Consider the following 19,317-nt stretch of genomic DNA (forward strand, 5'->3'; position numbering starts at 1 on the left):
AGAGCGTCACGTTGTATTTGTAATGTTCTGCACATGCAGCTCTGCTGTTTTGACCTCCAAGCTTCATATTTCTCTCTGAGTCAAAATACTGCCAGACGTGGCAGCACACTGTATGCGTATGGACGTATTTCGTTAAGCCCTATAGCGTAGGAAACAAACGAATAGTCATTTTAGTGTACAGATATTGGCGCATTAAATAGTTAACCGGGCTTTCGAATACCTATAAGCGTTTTGTTATTGGCTGTAAAGAATGAACATTAGAGTCGTCATGTACTCCTGGCATCAGAGCCACTGAAGACACGGTGGAGAAGTTTTATTTTTGAAGGACGTAAATACCTTAACCATTTTACACCAGACTGCTTCGTGAACGAGCTTGTTAGCGGATTCCACGGCTAATGTAGTATCCAAAGCACGAGCTGTTCTCTTCCGGAAAAGGGGCGGGGAGCAGCAGATCATGTGGCGTATTTTGAGCTGAAACATCACGGACACATTCTGGGGACACCCGAGACTTTATTACATCCTGTAAAAAAGCTTAAAATAGGTCTCCTTTAAGAGCTAGTGCCGAAACCTGACCTTTTTTTGTTTGTCTGTTTGTTTATTTATTTGTGATTGTTTAATTTTTCATATTTTAAACGCCACTTTAACTGCGCTAATAAGAAGTGTGTCCCCATGTGACGTCAAGGTATTAGACGGCCGCTGATTTCTCCCAGGATTTACAGAATTGCAAAAATACGGCCATCGACTTAGCACTGAAACCACAAAGCGCATGGGACAAGTATTTCAATGCAGACATATTACATTACATTTACAATACATTACATTTTTTTTTACAAGTTTCTTTAAGTACAAAGACTTTAGTGCTCAACAGTCAGAATAGCTTGCATTGACTACACCTCCATTGGCAACATTGATACCTCCCAGGCCAGATGTTGGCAAGAAGCACCAGTGTGTCTGTCTGTATGTCTGTCTGTCTGGGACTAGCGTGTATGGAGGACCCTCATCACCAAATATGGGCAGCTTAGTCTTAGCGAAGAGACGAGGCAATGAATTGGCACCGCTTCTATTCATAACTCAACAAACCATCACAAGTCCATGCTCTGGTTATCAGCAGTCCGGAACCGGAGTAGACTCGTCACCGCTCTGAAGGACTGTGAATCAGTGCCGATGTGCGGTTCACAAACAGTCTAATTTAACTGTTCAAATACAAGATTTTGTAGCTGGATTGTTATTATTAATTTCATGATGCATGGTGATATTATCTACCCAACCACATTAGTGCAGCATGTATAAAAGAGGTCATGTTCTTGTATATTACTTTCCTATTATTCTATTTCAGTGGAGCTTGAAATAAGTGTCGGATTACAGGAGCTGTGAAGTTATTCAGTGCCTGCGCACGCTGCTGTCAGCCTGTGACAGGTTTAAAGGACTGTCAAAAGAAAAAAGTGACTGACAACTGCTAGGCATCTGAGCTGTTACTGAATTGAGTAGGACTTTTTATAGCAATTAATCGGAAAGTCATTTTTATCACTGATCTGTCGAGAGAGAGAGAGAGAGAGGGAAAAAAAAGGATTATGAGTTTATTTGTATTTATTCCGTTCGATTTTACGGTCAGGGGAAAAAAGGCTAGAAGAGACCGACGTTAACCCCAAAGCCTTGCTCAGAAAATTAAACCTGCGTTATATATTAACTCAAATTCCCTTTGAAGTGTGTCTGAGACTCTGCACCTACTGCATTAAGAAACTTGAGAAGCAACCTGGGAAGCTGAGAACTTTATGCCTAAAGCATTTATGCAGAGTTTCTTGAGTCGGTTTGTTCACTGTATGTAAGTATTACATCAGGGAACATGATGTTTTTTTGCACCCGTTAGCTAATTACTAATCTCCCCTTGCAATTCCTGCGCAGGTGAAAAAATAAAAATAAATAATAAATGTGATCCAAGTAAGGAATAAAACACTTAGTGTGCTGTTCAAAGAAAATAATCAATAGCGACGCGGTGTGATGCGGAGCGGAGTCGTCCAGGTGTTTATTTTCCTATCACAGCATGTCCAGAAGTATTTTATTCTCCTTATTGCACAGAAATTTATTAACGATTAGTTGTTTTTTTTTGTTACATTTATTAAAGAACATGTCATGCATTTAACATCTTTTTTTTTTAATCCGGTTATTATTAGGCTTTACGCAGCGTCCAGCGTACACGTCCCCGTGAACTCGTCGCTACTATAGAAACGATAACGTATAACAATAACGAGGACTTTCATACGAACCTGTGATCCGAATTACGGCTGGAACTGTTGTTAGAGCGGCTGTTCTAAAAAAAATCCATCGACTCCTCCTGATGAATCAGATTTTTTTAAAAAATTCACCAGCTCTGTAGTACCAGCTTTTGAATATTTGAATTTCATGATTTGTTCATGTGAAATAATGCATTAAAGATAACGCCATATGTAGCTCTTATCCTTTGCAGCTATTCCTCTCTGAGGAATCTCTATGTAAAGAGAATCGATAACTGAGCCCGTCCTTTGCTATGTAGACGTATAGAACGATGCACGTAAAACGGATATAAAGCATTGTAAGAGCTGATATCGCAGAGGAAGGCCATGCGGTCCACCTTCAAGGCTTATGTATACATTTCACCCTGCTCTCCGATCGGTGTTTAGATTATATGGACGAGACACACCTGTAAATGTCCCCTCACAGATAGCCGGCATGAGTTTATCCGGTCCGAGCACTGGATGGCACATCTACAGCCGAGGAGTTGCCTTTATAAGGAGATTATCTTGGCCCTGTCTGCTGAGGTGCCTGTCCTGATTTACAGCTCAGACAAAAACAAAAGCACAAACTTGTCCCAATCTGGCAGGTATACGAGTACAAGATTGTGCTGTTAAATAAATAAGTTCATCTTGATTCATCCGAGCTTGACTGAACACTACATGAAGCATGAACTTATCCGTGTGGAACTACTTCATGTAGTGTTTAGTTAGTCTGAAAATAATCACTGGTAATGTTGCTCAGAGCATTGGTCTACATCACTGGTTTATTATCTGAGCGAACTGCTCCACCGTATAGTTTTCCAAGCCAAATAGGTTTTAAATAGTCTGTCTGAGATATCTCAAGGAATGGTGGTTTGTAGGATGTCTGTAGGATTTAGAAAGATCAACCATGATATTAAAAGCACCGACAGGTGAAGTAAATAAACATTAGTTGTCTTGGTGAAGTGGCACATGTCAATAGGTGATATATTTATCAGGCAGCAAACGAACGGGCAGTTCTCGAAGTTGACGTGTTGGAAGCAGGAAAAATGGGCAAGTGTAAGGATCTGAGCGACTTTGACAAGGGCCAGATTGTGATGGCTGGACGACCGGGTCAGAGCGTCTGCAAAATGGCAGGTCTTGTGGGTATGACGTGGTTAGTACCTAGGAAAAGTTGGTACAAGAAGGACAACCGGTGAACCTGTGACATGGTCATGTGTGCCCGAGGCTCAAGGATGGACGTGGGGAGCGAAGGCTAGCCGGCTGGTCTGATCCCACAGAACAGCTACTGTAGCACAAATTGCTGAAAACGTTCGAAAGGTGTCGGAACACACAATGCTGCGTATCACAGCTTGCTGTGTAGCCACGGACTGGTCAGAGTGCCCATACTGACCCCCGTCCACCACCGAGAGCACATACAATGTGCACGTGAGTATCCGAACTGGACCATGGAGCAGTGGAAGTAGGTGGCCTGGTCTTATCTGCTGCCGCAATACAACAAACTGTTCTTCCTTTCAGTCCGATACGTTTTGTTTGCTTTTTGCCATGTTTGAAGCTGTCCCGTGAGTTTCGTGTAATCGTATGCCGCCCTTCTGTCGGTAGATTTTAGACGAGCGTCACGGCTGCACTCTAAGAGATTAAGCGAAATTTTCTGACACCGCCAGAACTTCGTCGTCAGCCATCTTTGTTCACAGCAGTACTAAACCAACCCGCGGTGAGGACAATACATTATACATTCTAAGACCACCGATCTCTACTCCTGACCGAAGATTATACTTTGCACCACTTTAAACTGCCTCCGTGCACAGGAGCATGGCCTAGGCAAGATTGGAAAGTCAATTTGATAATGTTTAGATGTCATTTTGGTGAAATATAATTATGATTTCTTAACGTGGAGGTCGAAATATGTTACAGGCTAATAAAAATGAATTGGTTAAAACCTGACGTATTTGTACTTTTTGGCCGTGAGGCGGATTTCCGGCACGACGGCATACGGCAGAATTTCCCAGAGTGCCACACAACTGCTTTTGAAGCTAATTTCTTCTACATTTTGCATTTCTGGCAGCAACCCATGTAACAGTCGAAAAATCATTGTATTCTGCGAATCTCGAATTCTCTTTCATCAAAAGCCTGTTGACAAAAGCAATTATTCTACAAACAGCAGACTTTGAAGGTAAGTCAGGTAGTTCCCCGCTTATCCCGAACCTTTTAGGTGTCACGGTTTATTTCTGTTTTCTGAGCGTGGGGGTGCATTAGAGAGCTCTTTTATCTCATCTTTTACGTGATCCGTTCTCATACAAGCTCGGGTTTGATGGCCTCGGTCATGGATCCGTCGAGCAGGTCATCCGTTTGAGTTGATTCTGAAATGTCGTACTTAACGTCGCACTTTTTGGTTTTATTTTCATCGCATGATTTTAAACCTGGCTTTTCTGTCCCCGCGCCACAGACACTTGTAAACACACAGCCCATGTGTCGCGAACAGCTCTTTCAAAAATGAATCCCCAGTAGGGAGTCGATCTGACCACATAAAACAGCCACGAACAGGTGCTATCAGCCAGTATTTATGCGCGTGCACACACACAGACACGAGCATTAAAACACCCAGACACAGCAGGGCGAACGTCTGTGCCTCGCCCTTTTCATGAAAGGGAAATGGGCATAGTGAGACGTGACCGGTTTACCGAGCATGACAACCGAGGGGAGGACATGGGTGGATGCTGGGAGGTTAGTGCCTGTGTAGTGCTGCCAAACTCGTAGTCCACGGTCCACTGATAGCCTGGAACAGTGAATCCAGAAGAGATTCTTGTTTAGTGCCTGCCAATCTCTGTTCCTTTTCTCCTCTGTATCTCTCTTCCCTCAAACTGGCCAGGTCAATCAAGTGGATCATTCCTCCCTTCATTCTTGAGTGGAATTGTTCAGTGACTAAACCCCTATTCGGACAGGATTAGTTTTAACACGGGGTAATGGAATTATTACCGAAGTATCCTTGTAGATTTTAGTCAGTCATGTTAGTCTCTTTTTATTTTTTATTTAATTACTTATTTTTTTGTGCAGATTTCATGTGCATGCTGTGTTTTTCCTTCTGTAAAATGAGCAGTAGAAATAACCCCAGGTAATATACCATCCCATTCATATCGACATGTCGGTAAAGCTTCCGTTATATCCTGCGGGAATCTCTTCGGTATATAGATACTTCCGGAAGCGCTCGATCTTTTCTTTTGGTTTCGTCTCTCGCTAAAACCCGAACACCAAACCAAACTAAGCTCTGAGTTTATAATGCAGAACTCTAACCTATACGCAACATTTGCAAGGCTTCCAGAGGTTCATGCATGATGAACAGGTCACATGACTACATGATCAAGAGCAACTTGCGGAGTGACGCGCTCTACAACGAGAGTCTGTAATAAAGGTCAGAGCAATCAGTCGAGATTAAAATGAGATGTATGTTTTGCACAAGGAATTTTAGTTTGGGATCGTGGCGTGTATATCGAGAAGACGCTGCTATATCTGTGATTTATGCATCGTGCTCTGGCAGCATTACAGAACAGACGTACAGTGGGGTCCTAAAGTCTGATACCACTCTAGAGAGTGCTTCTAATTTGCCTTTTTTGAAATTTATTTTAATTAGTTTCCAGTTTTAAATCCATCCATCCAACCATCTTCTACACCACTTTATCCTTCCTTCAGGGTCACGGGGAACCTGGAGCCTATCCCAGGGAGCATGGGGCACGAGGCGGGGTACACCCTGGACAGGGTGCCAGTCCATCGCAGGGCACGATCACACACACACTCACACACCCATTCATACACTACGGACACTTTAGACACGCCAATCAGCCTACCATGCATGTGTTTGGACTGGGGGAGGAAACCGGAGTACCCGGAGGAAACCCCCGCACCACGGGGAGAACACGCGAACTCCGCACACACAGGACCACGGTGGGAATCCAACCCCCGACCCTGGAGGTGTGAGCCACCTTAGCCCCCCCAGTTTTAAATGTAAAACAAAAAATTTTTGCAGATTTTCAATGTGGTTTTAGACTTTTGGATCCCACTGTCTGTCTGAATAGTACTTAAGGTGTGTGGGTGTGTTTTGATGTCATTGTTTATCCATGTATATATGCAGATAGGAACTGGCAGTGAGACTTTTCAGACACTGGACATCAAAACAAATCGATAAAATACAGAAATGCAGATTAGAAGCACACAAACCTTTTTCTTTATTCATTTTCATTGAAAAAGTAGCAGATAGACCTGAGAGTCACCAGTATTGCAGTATTGGTCTGCTATATTAGCGCTGAGTGATGACACACAGTCAGTGCTGGACCAAATTAAGTGCCCATATCAACATAAGAAGATAGCTGTAGTAACTTGTTTTAAAGTGGATTACGTTTGATGCCGTACTTCAAAGAACAAGTCCATCCATCATAAACTTATCTGTAACATTAAGCGCCTTTTGGGCCATCACCAAGAATGTAGCTAAATGCCTAATATTAGATGCTCGACTTTGCCAGAGAACATTTTATCAGAAGCGCGTGTGAGATTATAAACATAGCATTACCCAAAAATGTCTTCTTTTTTTTTTTTCTGCTGGTTGTCAGCTCCTGTAATGACTGATTCATCACAGGCCTTTACTCTAATTGCAACACACCCTGAGGAGCTTTTTTGTAGGCGAGAAGTGTCAATTCCTGATTAGTGTAACGAGAATATACTCAGCATGAAATCAAGTATGATTGTGGTTGTGCGCAGGAGGGAACAAGCTGAAGAACCAGCAGTTCAGGCTGACCTGGGCTTGGATCTCTCTGGAGAAGGAGTATTACACGGTGGATGAGGAGGCCAAGTTCTTGGAAGTGGTCTTGAGACGGAGGGGTTACCTCGGCGAGACTTCGTTCGTCAGTAAGTCGCACTCCATGATCACGGTTCTAACCGTTGTTAGCTTAGGTAATGAACTATGAACACATTGATGTCATGCTATATTGCATCCATGAGGTATTATATATGTCACTCTTTATATTATTTATGAATGCGCATTATGAACCTTATACCACAGGATTGATCATATTAATATCATTAATTTTCTATAAAAGCGCAACTTTGATGGTAGTTCCTTAAATTGTAACATGAATTATTATTACGTGTTTATAACTGGCATACATTATAACATGTTCTGAACGTATCCGTGGATCTTTATACATATGGCCTTCATGGAGAATGTTGCCATACACGATGGGTTCTTTTTTCTTCTTCTTTTTTTTTGAGGGTTACAATTTTAAGCTTTATAAACCATTCCTATTTGAAACCTTTGAGAGTCCCCCTAGGAGGTCAGTCCATATTCGATTCAATTCAATTTTATTTGTATAGCGCTTTTTACAATAGACATTGTCTCAAAGCAGCTTTACAGAAATAGTGCTCCGTAGTGCTCACCTTGTCGTTTTCCATTTTCTGGAAAAAGCGTAATGCCTTGTTATCAAAAGACTGAAGACTTGAAACTCATGAAATGCCGTACTTTATGTGCTTCTCCAGTTCCTAAGCTCTTTAAGACACGATTGGTCAGTCTGGTTTCTCAGGGTTAGCGTCCTAATGGGGCTTTACTAGAACCTTCTAGGGTATGATCGGCAGACTTATAGAACCCTTAAGGGGTTCTTGCAAAAATGATAAGCCGAAGAAATGTTGGGCTTTATATTGAACTTATTTTCTAAGATTGAATAGTCTTTGTTTTGTTTTTGTTTTTTATTGGGGACAGAGTGCAAGACTTAGCCATTAGTTATCCCCTTTCCCCGTTCCCTTTTTCTAAAATGTAGATGTGTGATTTAAATTGCCAAGCACTGTTAACAAAAACGAAATATTGACTTTAAACAACAAAAAAAAGATGCCAGCTGCTAGGTTGGCAAAAAATAGCCTCATTACTGAGTAATTTCTCCCATTCCGTCCTAATTATAGTAATAGCGACACTCAGTGTAGTATATGGGCTGTTTCCTATGAAAAGTGTGTACGTAGATGCATTCAGTGACTTCTTTGAGTGAAAACCAGAGAGTATAGGACATTTTCTACCATCTGGCTTCAGCAGGGATTGCACAAGATTTAATACCCCCCGTTAAAAGGCACGGACAACTTTTTTTTTTTTTTTTTTCTCTTTCTGAAGCTGGAGTTCTCTTACAGAGTCTATAATAAAGAGCAGAAAGTTAAACCGTAAATGAAAAGGAGTGCTAAGCAGTGTGTCCCCTGGGTAGGCGATGCTAATGACCCAAGGTTCTCTGGCAGAGGAAGTGAAAGTCTGGGTGAAAGGAACAGGAACTGAACACTCTGATTCCCTCTGGAAAAGAGTGCCTTACTTGAGGATCACAGAATAAAAACAACTTTCCTCATTAGGGATATCTTACAGGATTTAGAGTGCAGCTTATGCTTGTCAGCTTTGACCTGTCAAACTCTTGCTGGTGATGCCACTGCTCAAATTTCTTATTTGTGCTGGTTTGGATCTATCGGAAATTCAGAGACTCCAGAAGCACCATTAGCACATTTAAGGGTGTGTAGATCTGCAGAAATCCTTCGAGGTTGTATGTAGAACCAACAGAACTACAGATTGACGTAGTATAGCTGACCAGCTTTGTCGAAGAGACAGGACGAGTTCGGTGAAATTCTTTTCTTTGCTTGTTAGGAAAGCCGGAGTCCGAGTACAGGGTCTGCCATGATGCATCACTCTTATAGCAGACAGGATTAAGGACCCACTAGTGGCAGCTTGACAGTACTCAGGATCTTCTGGTCAGTAGCCCAGAGCTACCACTGTCCCTGTTTAGAAAGCAAAAATCGCTAACCATCCAAAACCACCAGTGGGTTTAGTCAGGGTAGAGTGCTGAATATTTAAATGCTAATCAAAAGTGTGCAGCGATACTAGACCTTCAGGTCTTTTAAACTCTCCAGTGCAGGGATGAAAAAGGGACTTATCCTTACTGAATTTTAGAATAATGAGTCATGCTAGTAGTGGGAATGTTTATTCAGTCGACGTTGAAAGAGTTTTGAGATTAAAGGTCTTAACCTCGGAAGCATGAGCCGATCAAATAAAAAGCAAGGTTCTTTATAAAGTCTGAGCAAGTACACTATTAAATTTCAATTAGGGTGGTCATGCAGAGCCGAGTCTACGCATGCAGCTGTGAGAAAATAACAACCGGTTCCTGAAGCAGGCCTGAATCTTCTGCACCTCTGCAGGTAGACCTCCACTTATTCTACTGAGGTTAGATTTACCCGCTGATCATTCTCTCCTCCACTCTGAATGGAGACCAGGAGTGTTCATTCCTAACCTTCATTGACCTGCTGCTTGGCCCTGTGAAGTTCTCCTGCTGTTCTACTGCTGTGGAGAAGATATAATTTGAAAGCAGTCATTTCCTTTTCCTCTTCAAACAGAAGACTGATGTTTTTTCTGGCCCTGTTGGGCTAATTTAGTTTTACCCAGGCACGTGTGTGGGCAGATAGAGGCAGGACTCATCCTCTCTCCTGTGTCTGTTTTTACATATCAAAGCATTTTTTTTTCTTTCCTTCAAAGTATAGGTTCTCCTTTTTTTTCTTCTTCATATGTGCAACAGTGTTTCAGTAAGCCTCCTAAATTTCATGTCTGTCTAGTAACCCTCATTTCTGCTCATGTTCTGTCCTTCTGAACTAGTCTCCAACAGAAAGACCCATATCTGGCATATCTTTGCTGTTAATTTATTATACTTTCTAGTTGAAGTTTGCTTCTGTTTTTGCATTGACCATTGCTGTAGGCTAGGCAACTGGTTTAATTACCACAGTGCCCATGCTGTGCACGGTCCTGCCAGCTGTCAGAGAAAGCTTGGCACCCCTGCCATGATCCAGCTGGCACGATGAAGCCTTTGTCAGTCATCCATGTCCACCAAACCCCAGTGGACAGTCGCATTCAAATACAGCCCATCTCATTTTGGGTAGTAGTGGTTTGGCAACAAGCTCAGCAGTAGCCTTCAGAGATCATTTTGATTAACTTCCACTGTCTAATGGACGACAAAGTGCCTCCTTTGATGCAACAATATTTTATAAGAGATGTTTGTCCTCACGGCTGATGTTTACCGAGACAGAAAATAGGGTAGTGTTGCCAAAACATTGGTAATTTTTGGTAAAAATTTAACTGGTTATGAAACTTCACTTTTTCTTTGCACTATGTACTAAAATGACCCTTTATCTGTTATAAAGTATTGGTTCCCATTCGCACCCACTACATCACCCTTTTCCACTATAAAGGTATTGGAACCAAAGATGGCACAGCCGAGAAAGACAAAGATTTTCGTGGCAAAGCCCAGAAACAGGTCCAGTTCAACCCAGGCCAGGCCACTGCCACCTGGAAGGTACGGATCCTCGGTGACCACCTGTACGAGCAGTCCGAAACCTTCCAGATTGTTCTGTCTGAGCCTGTGATGGGGGCGCTCGAGTTCCCCCAGACAGCTACAGTGCAGATAATCGACCCTGAAGATGGTGAGTTGCCAAACTATTTCAAAATTGTCTACTTTGTGTTGCCACTGATATAGATAATTATCTCCAACTTATAACCATGTCTGACAGAATACCTGAGCCTGTGATTATATTTAGCCTTTCCTTGTGTAGATACGTTGACATTTTGTAAAACCTCATCAGCATCTTATAATGAGATTTTGTCTGGGTCTGAACAATGTTCGTCACTGAATAATATATCCTCAAAAATAGCCTTTACAGACCCTTATTATTCAGGTAATACCTTTAGTCTTTAATATATCATATTAACTTTAATATGAAAAACAAACGAGGACTTAGAAAAGGACCATTCTCGGACAGTAAAACAAAGCTTCCTAAATGGGGTGATGACTTTCTTTGACCTTAACATTTCACTGTGTTTCAATCATTTGTTAAACTCTCCATAACATCCATTCGGTGTAACAGCTCTCTGCGATATGGATATGGCAGGCATTAGGCAAATGGAGCATCAAAAAAGCTCAGTTTTGCATGAAATGAATCAGATACTTGATGATTTATTTAATGCTCCAATGATCCAATGAAGAAAAGTCTAAAAGGTGCTGCTTCTTGAGGAACACTAAAGGGTGTTTTTCATTACTACATATTGAAGCGTACTTGGTACAGTGTTGTGAAAAGGTATCAGAAATTAAAACAAAGGTAACCTGAGTAAACACAAAAATACAGCTTCTAAATGAAGGTTATTAATTGAACAAGCAAGTTATCCAATACCAACTGGGCCTGTGTGGAAATGTATTTTCCCCGTATTTACTAATTCCCCAAATGTATGAAACTGCATTCATAATGTGGTTCAGCTGTACTAGATGCAACCAGGCCTGATTACTGCAAACCCTGTTCAATCAAATCAACACTTAAATAGAACTTGGTTACCCAGACCCAAAAGGTCTTACCCAGTAACACATTATGCCAAAGTTGAAAGAAATTCCAGAAATGATGAGGAAGAAGGTGATTGACAAGGGTTACTAAAGCTATTTCAAAGGCTCTGGGACTCCAAAGAACCACGGCGAGAGCTGTTATCTCCAAACGGAAAAACTCGTCACAGTAGTGAACCTTACAAGAAGTGGCTGACCTTCAAAAACTCATTCAAGAGCACAGCGACGATTCATCCAGGAAGTCACAAAAGAGCCAAGGACAACATCAAAGGACCTACAGGCCTCTCTTGCATCAATAAAGATCACTGCTCATGTCTCCACTATCAGAAAGATACTGGGGGAAAATGTCCTCCATGGAAGAGTGGTGAGGTGAAACCCACTGCTAACCCAGAAGAACATTACGACTCGTCTGAATTTTGCCAAAACACACCTCGATGATCCTCAAACCTTTTGGGAGAATGTCCTGTGGACTGATGAGTAGAAAGTGGAACTGTTTGGAAGACAGGCATCCCGTTACATCTGGCGTAAACCAAACACAGAATTCCACAAAAAGAACATCATACCTACAGTCAAGCATGGTGGAGGAAGTGTGATAGTGTGGGGATGCTTTGCTGCTTCAAGGCCTGGGTAACTTGCAACAATTGCGGGAAACATGAATTCTGCTCTCTACCAGAATCTCCTAAAGGAGAATGTCCGGTCTTCAGGCTGTAAGTTGTAACTCAAGCGCAACTGGATTATGCAGGAAGACAATGATGCAAAGCATAGGAGTAAGTCCTAGTCCTAGAAGTAAATGAACGACTGATCTCCAGTTATCAGAAGCATTTGGTTGCAGTTATTGCTGCTAAAAGTGGCTATAAATTTACTTGTAAAACATATTAGAAAACGTCCGCCACACATTCTCTGCACAGTTGTTCTTGTTCAGTAGATGGTTTAACATATCAGTGGAATCTCAAAGGGGCTCAACTGCAGTCATGGTAGTCAGTGATGTCTTCGGGGAAATCAGCATTTTTAAGTCTGATTAATTGAGATGATAAGGAAGTGGTTTTCATCTCGTATAGAGAGAATAGTGTTTCTGCTGATTCTGTTCTTTTTGAAAAAGATCCGATTAGGGGTGGAATAGGGAAAAATAACGAACAAAGGGTAGAGGGAAGTGATGGAATTAAAGGTGGATCAGCGAATCTTCTGATTGTAATTTTACATTCACGGAAACGCTTACATTAACTGCAGTGCAGATATTAAATTAATTATTAAGTAAACTGCAAACTGATTCTGTATATTTGAAATGGTTTAAACCAACTGAAGTGGGTTGCGCTTAGCCTTCAGTTTATCAAAATAATGCATTTTCTTCTAGTGCACTTGCCCTTCAAAATGTAGGCCCTTGATCGAATAATAATAATAATAATAATAATAATAATAATAATAATAATAATAATAATAATAATAATAATAAAAGATACCTTGATTATAAAAATCTCCTGCCATATTTCAATTTAATTTGTGATTTTATCTGGTGTATTAGATATTATCCGTCCTAAACTATGTTGTGTTACAGTTTATTGTGATTATAATTTTTAACAATTTAAAGGCATTGTGTAAATATTTTTATGGGAATTAATGTGGCGGAATACATACTGGGAAGTCTGAGCTAGTAATGCACGTGTTATTACATTACCACTAGGGACCAATTAAGTTTCATGGATTTTAAGGGCGTTTTGTATGCTTGGTTAATTTAGATATAAAGACACAAACAAACAAACAAACAAACAAACAAACTGTGGAACACAATTTTATGCTGCCATCCATGACTTCTATATCAAAATAATTCATTTTTGCTCAAATATGTTATTGCGAGATTTCCTTTTTTGAATTGATGAATCATGTTTTTGTTTTTTAAGCCTAATCCTAGAAATCTACACTTAGACGTTGTATATTCAGGTCTATACGCCCGTTTCAGTGTTTTTGAAGGTCACAAGTCTGAGGGAAGCTGAAAATATTTATGCTACAAGTGTGTAGTTGAAGTAAAGGTTACAAACACACACAAAAACAGCGAGCCGAGGCCACATTAGCATAAAAATACTCTGACATTCACACTGGCTCTGGTTCGTGCAATGCGAGAGAAGCCTCGAAAATCTTCCTTTCGACCTTATCTTCTCCATCTCTGTTCAGTTCCCGACCGCCTAAAGGAAAGCGCTGAAAATGATTACCATCTGATTTGAGGTATTTTCTGGCCACTAGAGTTTATTGCATAGCCTTGTACCTCTAGGAGGATATCGATTCCTCTCCCATGATCCACTGCACACTGGAGCATGTTCACAAGTTTTAACATCTTACACTCGAAGAAAGTTAAGTATTCTTAGAGTTCTATTAAACATTAAGTACTACAGAACCCTTCTGTTCTATTGTATTCACAAAGCGATGGATGTAAACTTGTTTGAGCTAGCTGTGGGCTGTAACGGTGTGATTTTTACTTTCTTTAGAGTCGACAGTGTTCATCCCTTCAGCAACATACCCGATCGAAGAAGACGTCGGAGAGTTTCTGATTCCTGTCCGCCGGTCCGGAGACGTGAGTCAAGAACTGATGGTCGTCTGTTTTACACAGCAAGGTACGCAGGAAACGTCGCACAGCTTGACTGTTAACATCACCTATTCTCTCGACATGTTTATTTATAGGAAACATTCCTGATCTTAATTGCTGATTTTTACCCCGAATGTCCAGATGGTTTTTCAACCACATGGCAGTTTTGCTTCATTTTCATCCGTAGTCCATCCTTCCGTCATCTGTTGACTTAATTGTCTCAGGTTTTCTGTATTCTACATACAGGTCTAGTCTAAAAATGTATTTTTTTTAAGCGTTTCTCGGACTTGTAATAGTAATAATCCTATCATTTCAATTATAACCATGATACGCAATATCATTTGCTGATCAATATCAATGCAAAGCTTCTTTTTATCTTCACTCTCGTTCTGCCCCATGTCCTTAAAAGGCAACTTAGTGTGACCAAAATGGTTTGGCTTGATTAGTTAAGGCTTGCTAGTATTTTTATTACGGTCGTGGAGGATGGCTATTAATAACTATAACCTTCGCATTTATTATATCATTTTCAAGATAATAATCAGACATCTTGACTAATCCTGTGAATCTGTTCCCATGCCTTGTCCTGAGGGTCATTAGGTCTCCAGAAGTAAACTATAAAATGACGATTCCCATCATTCTTTTACCCAAGTCTGTACTTGCCATACCTTGCAGGCACAGCCACCGGTACTGTCCCCGCTACAGTACTGTCCTATTCGGATTACATCTCGCGTCCAGAAGAACACGTCAGCGTTCTGCGCTTCGACCGAGACGAAATCGAGAAGGCATGCCGTGTGGTGGTCATCGACGACTCGTTGTACGAGCCCGAGGAAAGCTTTAATGTCAGCCTCAGCATGCCCATGGGGGGTCGTTTGGGCCGGGAGTTCCCCACCACCAGGATCACCATCCTGCCTGACTCTGATGATGGTAAGGAGCTCAGTCATCTTTAGTTTCAAAGCTGTTTCCAGGGAAACCGTTAGATCTGTTCTCATAGGGTCATATTCCAAGCACTAAGGAGTTAATATTGAAATTTTGCACATTCAGACCTCAGACATATCTACGGACTTAAGCACTACTCAGTCAGGCACACGGGAGATGCAAGTGAGGCAGACTTTACCTAAAACAGAGGCGTGTTTAGTTGCACATGATTCTGATCTAGTTTTTCATGCATGATATCAGCTTGAATGAGGAGCAGTGCTAAGTCCAGCAACACTCTCTGACTGTTTGATCTAACCACAACATGTCATGCTGAAATATTTATTTAATAACAACAACAAAAACAAAAACCTATGTACTGTCAATATTAGGGAAATATTCAATATTAATATTAAACATGACACAGTTAATTAAAATGTCTGTAAATTCTAAAAATGGTCAACATATGACATTGGAGGAGACTGTTTCTTAATTGCTTATCTTGAGGAACCTGTTTTTATTTGATTTGATTTTATAAAATATTATTGAGCTGTAGTTGTAACAGATTGCTCGGTCAGCTCATCCTTTGAACCATGGACGAGTTTTTTTTTTTTTTTTTTTATTTCCTCCCCTCACATCACATTAATTCGTGATAGCATTTCCTGCATTCTGTGCAATTCATGACCTTGATTTACCATCCTAAATTATGCACACATTAATTGTGACAGCACACAGAATAAATTTTTAAAAAATATATATATATGTATATATATTCATAGTCCAGTCACTTGCAACGTCTCTCGAGCCGTCTAAAGCTTCACGCTTTCTGCTACTGTTTATTGTGGGGGGGGAAAAAAAGAATTTATTTGCTTTTGAAATTGGACAGCATTGAATATAGCTTAAATTTAACAAATGTAATGGTAGAAAAACACTATTATTGACCAATCTGTTCTTTCAACAGGAAGCGAAACAGAAAATGAATGACCAACATAAAAAATATTAAACTATAACACATGCTCTGTATATTGAGAGTGATTTCGGGCTTTCCAGTGGTTTATCAAACTTGTACTGGGTGAAGTTTTGGCTCATTTCTACGCTCTAATAACTTTGGTATGAATTCTGCGTTTAAAGAAAATAGCACTGCTTAATGCTTATTATGTAGTTTAAAAGCAATTTAAATACACCCCTAAGAAATAGGGGTGATCATTTTGTGATTTCACACCTCATTCTGCAAAAATTGCCAGTCATTGTAAATCAGGTCCAGCGTTCAGCTCAGGTGAATGAAGAAGGAAATGATGTCGAGTGTGGAAATGAACCATATATTGAGTGTGAAATTGATCTGAAATTGATTGGTGTTTTCAGATTCACTCTTAATACCATCAGTCTCAAAACGGGAAAGGTGTGTAGTGATTCCTCCGGTTAGGAACACACGTGACATTATTATCCGTGTTCTGTGGAAGCCGAACAGATCAAGACATAATAAGATCGTGAAAAATGCTGTTTGTCCTGTTTTGTTCCATAATCTCAGTTGTACCTTGCTTATTTGCCAGCCTCAGTATCTCACAGCAAACAGTACAGGGTGTTCTCGTATAAGGGTCATGCTGAGTATAATGATTTCCAAATTTTCCCCGACCCTTTCTAGTACATTTTGTAGATACCAATAGATTTAAGGTGATGGTCGAGGTCATTTCTTGGTGGTTCTGTGCGTCATCATGTTATATGTGATGACTGTCAGCTTTAATTTGAGACTATTTACATCTCTATTGGTTGATATTGGGATCTGCCATGATGGGGGACGATAAATAATTGCACAGTTGGCTGTCCACTTTATTAGCCAGCTGTATATTCCTGTATAATCATTCCTGACTCTCTAATCCCGGGACATTATTGTAGCGTTTATTTATGTGTTGCATTGATTGAACTGTTTACTGCAGATCAGTTCAACATGATGAGAACTGTGCAAATCTGAACAAATACAGCTGAATTTTGATTCCGTGTGAATAATGATGAATAATTCCTCCCAAGAGATAAAACTTTGATTTTTTTTTTTTTCTTGGTCGTATGATTTGTTACAAAATGGTCTAAAAATGGTAAGATCCTTATGACTGGGTAGCATGCTGCTTCATGTATGGATTTTTTTTTTTTTTTTTCTGAATGTTTTGAGTAATTATATGACATTTTGAAATTCTCCATCGCCTTCATTAAATAAAAATAAGCATTTGACATAAACAAGCATGACTGATAGCTGTTATCTCTGTTTCCAGAATCAGGACTTCTAGCAAAGCTGTGGAATAACAGCATAAAGACATGCGGTTGCTACCAAAACTTTTGCCAGCAACAATTCAATTAAATTGAATTCAAATTGAATTCAATTAAATAGCTCTTTTTACAATAGATTGTCTCGAAGCAGCTTTACAGAAACATATAAACACAGGATAGAGATTTTAAGCGTGTGAATTTATCTCTATTGGGCGAGACGGTGGAGACGGTGGTGAGGGAAAAACTCCCTGAGATGATACGAGGAAGAAACCTTGAGAGGAACCGGACTCAGAAGGGAACCCGTCCTCATCTGGGTAACGCCGGATAGTGTGAGAGTAAAAGAAAGTTCATGATGGTTTAATATGAAGTCTGTTTGTTGAACTAGTCCACTGTTCACTAAAGGAGACCTGAGTGTAAAACTGCATGTGGTAATCGCAGTCCCAAGGCCATCGCAGCAACCGTAGTCCCAGCGACCACAGCGAGAACGTCCATGTGGAATTGAGGTCCAAATCTATTTCATATTACTTCAAGCAGATGGTATGAATCCCTGCAATAGACTGGCATCCCATCCAGGGTCTGTTCCTTCCTTGTGCCCAGTGTTCCTTTGCCCATTGTATGAATCCAATGCAACCCTGACCAAGACACTTAATGAAGATGAAGGAGTTAAAGAAAATAGTATGAATTCTATAATGTGCGGTGAGTAAAGGCAGGAAGGCAAGTTGTAAACTCAAGTGTTTGCTTTATTAGGGTAGATCCAGAAACCACTGCCTATTAATGAGAGTCCAAATGCAGGCAGACTTGGTTATCGTAGAAATAGCCATAATTGTAAATGAAACTAACAGACAAGGGTGTATCAGTAAAACACAGAAATCAGAGAAGAGAGGATCAGAATATGAGACACCGACACCAACAAATAGAAGTTAAATGCATACTTGCGTCAGAGCTGGGCAACTCGAGCTCCTCCCCACAGATGGGTGGCAGAATGTCCTTGTAAAAGCAGGAGGTAGAAAGACTGCTCCCTTGGTGACAGCAGGAGGTGGTGTGAGAGGGTTCTCTGCAATGGCAGGAGGCAGCATGATGGCAGAACGTGTAACAATGGCTTCCTCTGTGAAAGCAAGAAAGCGCAGTCTTTGGCCAGAGTCATTGATTGGGCAGGCTGGCCTAAAGAGTGGCGTACATGTCGTAGGTGATTCCATGGGTTGAAAGGATTGGGCTCTGGAGAACATAGGGAAAATGCATGTTAAAACTTGGCTAATGCAAAGGGTTGTACATGAGGTTAAAATGTTCAAACAGGAAACGGGTGAACACAGTCCGGCGACAAACCACTGACAGATCACCTTAGGAAGAAAAAGGGAAACCATGACAGATTCTTAAGTGCACAGGAGCATGTTCAGATCAAACTCTTAAACTCTGTGGAACATGATTCACCATTCAATGGGACAACTTACAAATGCAACTATGGAGATATTCAGGGATAAATGTGGAATGTGGTTCTCCAGCCAAGTCTGTCGCCAAACCAGTAGCCTACTGAGCATTAACATTTATCATGGACAAGCCTGGTGGTAAGAAAAAGAGAAAAAAAAACCCTCTAAGAGCCCCGGCCTCTGCAAGTTCATTTGTCCAATCACTCTTAGTCCTCTAAAACATGGGACAGTGCATTAAAACGTCTGTAATTCCTTCTGAATAAGCCTCACTTATTCGACATGGGCATACTTGCAAATTAAAGCTGACATTCTTCCCTGTAACCTATTTGTCATTGTTTCATTTCAAATCCAGTGTGAAATGAATCCAATGAGTTTCACTTCAAATCCAATGTACAGAGGCAAATCAACAAAAATTGTGTCACTGTCTAATTACCCTCAGCCTGCACTGCATTCAAGATGATGATGGAGGCTTTGTTCGAGTACGGCTCAGGAATATGAAGGAGAGTTTACACTGAATG

The 19,317-nt window shown here is 40.8% G+C and overlaps 1 protein-coding gene across 1 annotated transcript in view; it reads left to right on the forward strand.

Annotated features, from left to right (window-relative positions):
* frem2b (FRAS1 related extracellular matrix 2b) overlaps positions 1–19,317 on the forward strand; it is a 106,322-nt gene that overhangs the window by 38,776 nt on the left and 48,229 nt on the right. The window contains exons 3-6 of the mRNA XM_053687480.1: positions 6,999–7,145; positions 10,494–10,724; positions 14,107–14,232; positions 14,877–15,128. Coding sequence (XP_053543455.1) covers positions 6,999–7,145; positions 10,494–10,724; positions 14,107–14,232; positions 14,877–15,128 — 756 coding nt within the window. The remainder of the gene's footprint in view (positions 1–6,998; positions 7,146–10,493; positions 10,725–14,106; positions 14,233–14,876; positions 15,129–19,317) is intronic.

This window comes from Ictalurus punctatus, chromosome 17 (genome assembly GCF_001660625.3).
Source record: "Ictalurus punctatus breed USDA103 chromosome 17, Coco_2.0, whole genome shotgun sequence".
Lineage (NCBI taxonomy): Eukaryota > Metazoa > Chordata > Actinopteri > Siluriformes > Ictaluridae > Ictalurus > Ictalurus punctatus.